Source organism: Dendrobium catenatum, unplaced genomic scaffold (assembly GCF_001605985.2).
Source record: "Dendrobium catenatum unplaced genomic scaffold, ASM160598v2 fragScaff_scaffold_853, whole genome shotgun sequence".
NCBI classification, from domain to species: domain Eukaryota; kingdom Viridiplantae; phylum Streptophyta; class Magnoliopsida; order Asparagales; family Orchidaceae; genus Dendrobium; species Dendrobium catenatum.
In genome coordinates, this window is record NW_021319315.1 from 528,229 (window position 1) to 531,695 (window position 3,467).

The 3,467-nt window shown below is 45.2% G+C and overlaps 1 protein-coding gene across 1 annotated transcript; it reads left to right on the forward strand.

Moving 5' to 3' along the window:
* Nucleotides 1-468: 468 nt before the first annotated feature.
* LOC110106123 (magnesium protoporphyrin IX methyltransferase, chloroplastic) lies at nt 469-1,779 on the forward strand. The gene has a single exon (XM_020835886.2). The coding sequence runs from the start codon at nt 491-493 to the stop codon at nt 1,430-1,432; it is 942 nt and encodes a 313-aa protein (XP_020691545.2). The 5' UTR covers nt 469-490; the 3' UTR covers nt 1,433-1,779.
* Nucleotides 1,780-3,467: the final 1,688 nt, after the last annotated feature.

The window sequence follows — 3,467 nt, forward strand, 5'->3', positions numbered from 1 at the left end:
ATTGTTCAAGTTTCAAAGGTCTTATTCTATCCCCCCACCTAAAGGCTCCCACGATGTGAAGAATGAGGGTTCTATTTGTAATTTTTCAGAAGTGATATGACTAGTAAACTAGTAAATAATAAAGGACATGTTGGGAGTGTTTCGTTGGATGACTGATATCAACTCCGTCGATCATGAATTATTTATCAAGCATTTAAAGTGACTTATTGATGTCAAAATTCGACGATCATGAGCTTGTTTGATTCGTCTCATCAAGCTGCTCGATTTAACTATAAGCATATCACATTTGGTCACCTAATTTAGGTTATTTGAAGAGAACATGTCCATCAATAAAACGTCATTTTAACGGCGAATGATCAATCACAAACAATATCTCCAACCTTATCCAGAATCCATCACAAATCCTCAGCTCACCAATCCTCAATCCATCACAAAACAATATTTCTATTCAACAAAAAATAATAAATTCCAAAAGCCAAAAGAGAATCCGATGGCGTTCGCGGCCGTTCTATCCTCCGGCTCCCGCGCACGCACCTCCTCCTCCAACCTCCAAACACCAACGCCTCGCCGCCGCCCCACTACCAAAACCCTCGCCCTCCCCCCACTTCCCCTCGCCGCCGACCTCTCCCTCGACTCCCCTGCAGCTATCGCCGTTCTCGGTAGCGCCGCCCTTGCCGCCGCAGTCTCCCTCACAGACCCCGAACGCCGACGCCAACAACAAGCCCAAGAGATAGGCGGTACCGACAAAGAAGTCGTCCGCGAGTACTTCAACACCACCGGCTTCGACCGCTGGAAGAAGATCTACGGTGACGCAACCGAAGGCGTCAACAAGGTCCAGCTCGACATTCGCCTCGGTCACTCCAAGACCGTGGAAAACGCCATCCAAATGCTCAAGGACGGCGGACCCCTTTCCGGCGTTAGCGTCTGCGACGCAGGCTGTGGGACAGGAAGCCTCGCGATCCCCCTCGCACGCGAGGGGGCAATCGTCTCCGCCAACGATATATCGGCAGCGATGGTGGCGGAGGCGCGGAGACAGGCGGATGAGGCGATTAGCGGCGTCGAGGGACTGACATTCCCTAAGTTTGAGGTCATGGATTTGGAGGGGCTGGAGGGGAAATACCATACGGTGGTATGTCTCGATGTGCTGATACATTACCCGCAGGAAAAAGCGGAAGGGATGATCGCGCATCTGGCTTCGCTTGCAGAGGAGAGATTGGTGCTTAGCTTTGCGCCAAAGACATTGTATTATAGTTTCTTGAAGAGGCTTGGGGAGCTATTTCCAGGGCCATCGAAGGCGACGAGAGCGTATCTACATGCAGAGAGCGATGTGGAGAGGGCGCTTGAGAAGGTTGGTTGGCGCGTGAGAAGGAGAGGCTTTACTAGCACGCAGTTCTACTTCGCCAAGCTTGTCGAGGCGGTGCCGGTGGCCTGAGACTGCGATTGTTTGTGATTTTGGAGAAATTAAGATCTTCGATTAGGTGGAACTGTTCATGAATGATCGTAACTGGGCTTATTAAGGAGATATTAAGCGAGGGATTCTTGCTTCTATGTACTGATTTGTATGAATTTCTGGTTCCTAAGGATTTTTGGTTTTTCGGAGGGTTGCTTTGCTCCCCTGAAAATTAGGGCAGGTTTGGCTGTCGGGGAGCTGCTCAGTCGCTGATGTACTATTTGTTTCTTTGAGCAGCAGGGCAAGGCTTTGCTAGAATTTCCTGGTTTCCGATTTTGTTCGGCTATATAAAAACATAAATAACTGTTTGATATATTTTTTAGTCAAAAGTATTGTTATATCATCGAAAAATTATATTGATCGGGTACGAATCTTGAGGCAAAAATAAAGTGGGAAACTTCAAAAATTAAACCTGGGATCATCTGAACTCCCATTTCAGCAAACTTACACTCAAATTGAACGTCTCGGAAATACGAACCCAACGACGACTCAATCCGAACCCCAATGAGTCCAAATCAAGGACCCGAAGTGCTGTTGGAAGGTTAGAACCACAATTTGGATTACCAAACAGTTTCCAAACATGACATTCTTTTAGTCGAATCGAGCGGCACGACGAGACAAATCCAACGAGCCCAAGATCGCCGAATTTCGACACCACTAAGACTTTCAAATGTCTGACGAACGGTCCATGATCAAGGGATTCAATATCAGTCGTCCATCCAACCACTCCATCTTTGCCCGTGATCCTCCTTTTATTTACGGGTCGCGCCATCCTAAAAAAATTATAAATAACCCATCATTTCTCTTGAGAGCGGACCGGAGGAAGATAACCAAGAAGAGGAGAAGAGAAAAGAAAATAGGAGGGAAGAAACTCTTCCTCGACCACCGCCGGAATTCCGCTGACCTTCACGTGACGCCAGAATTCCGCCCGACCTCCATGTGAGGTCGAAAATCCACCCGACCTCCAAGTAACATCGGAGTTTCACCCGAACTCCAAATGACGCTAGAGTAATGCATGAATACCATCTAACACCGGAGTTCTCCTCGACCGCCAACTGACATCGGACTTCTACCCGACGCCGGACCTCTGCTCGTCACCAAGTTTCTACCCGACACTAGACTTCTGCCAGTTGTTAGACTTTCGACGGACATCTATCTTATGCTGGATTTCTGTCCATTGCCGGATTTCTACATGACGTCATCTTTCTGACATTCGTCGTCAAACAACAGTCCTTTCGACCTCCGTCACCCGTCAATTACGGTTCTTCTGACTTACGTTGCCCACCGACTAATGTCTTTCCAACCTTCGTCGCCCGCCGACTACGATCTTTTTGACTTATGTCGCCCACCAACTACAGTCATTTCGATCTCTGTCACCCGCTGACTACGGCCCTTCTAACTTATGTCGCCCACCAACTACAGTCCTTCCGTCGCCCGCCGACTACGGTCCTTCTGACTTATATCGCCCACCGTCTACAATCCTTCATGTCAAACAAACACATCAGCAGTGGTTCTTTATACTCTTATCATGTAATGTACTCTATAAGATGTACATCAAGTTAAGGCCTTCACCCCAAAAAGGGTCTCATTTGTAATCAACTGTGATACTAGTGAATTAATTCAAACTGGGCTAGGCCCGTAGTTTTCCCCCCTTTTTAAGGGTTTTTCACATAAAAATATTGGTGTCTTATAAATGTTACACCCTCTCTCTTATATGATTGTGTGCCGAATTTTCATACAACGCTAAGACGTTAAATATTATATTTCTCTACCGCCGCGAATACTCTAGACGCAACAAGTATAACATAAGTTCTCAAAATATAACAATATTTAATCAAAATTAATAGAAAACAGTTCATAATAATTATAAGAAAATTATTTTATCTTTAAAATAAAACTCAAAAATTTTTATTATAAATTAAAATTATAGTCTTATAATTTTCATCACGTATTTTTGTTTTGATCTTTTATTTCAAAAAATACAAAATAAGCTAATTTCAGCAAACTAATATTGATA

Excerpts from the sequence above, each read along its gene's own strand:
- LOC110106123 (XM_020835886.2), top strand. The coding sequence starts at position 491 with ATGGCGTTCGCGGCCGTTCTATCCTCCGGCTCCCGCGCACGCACCTCC.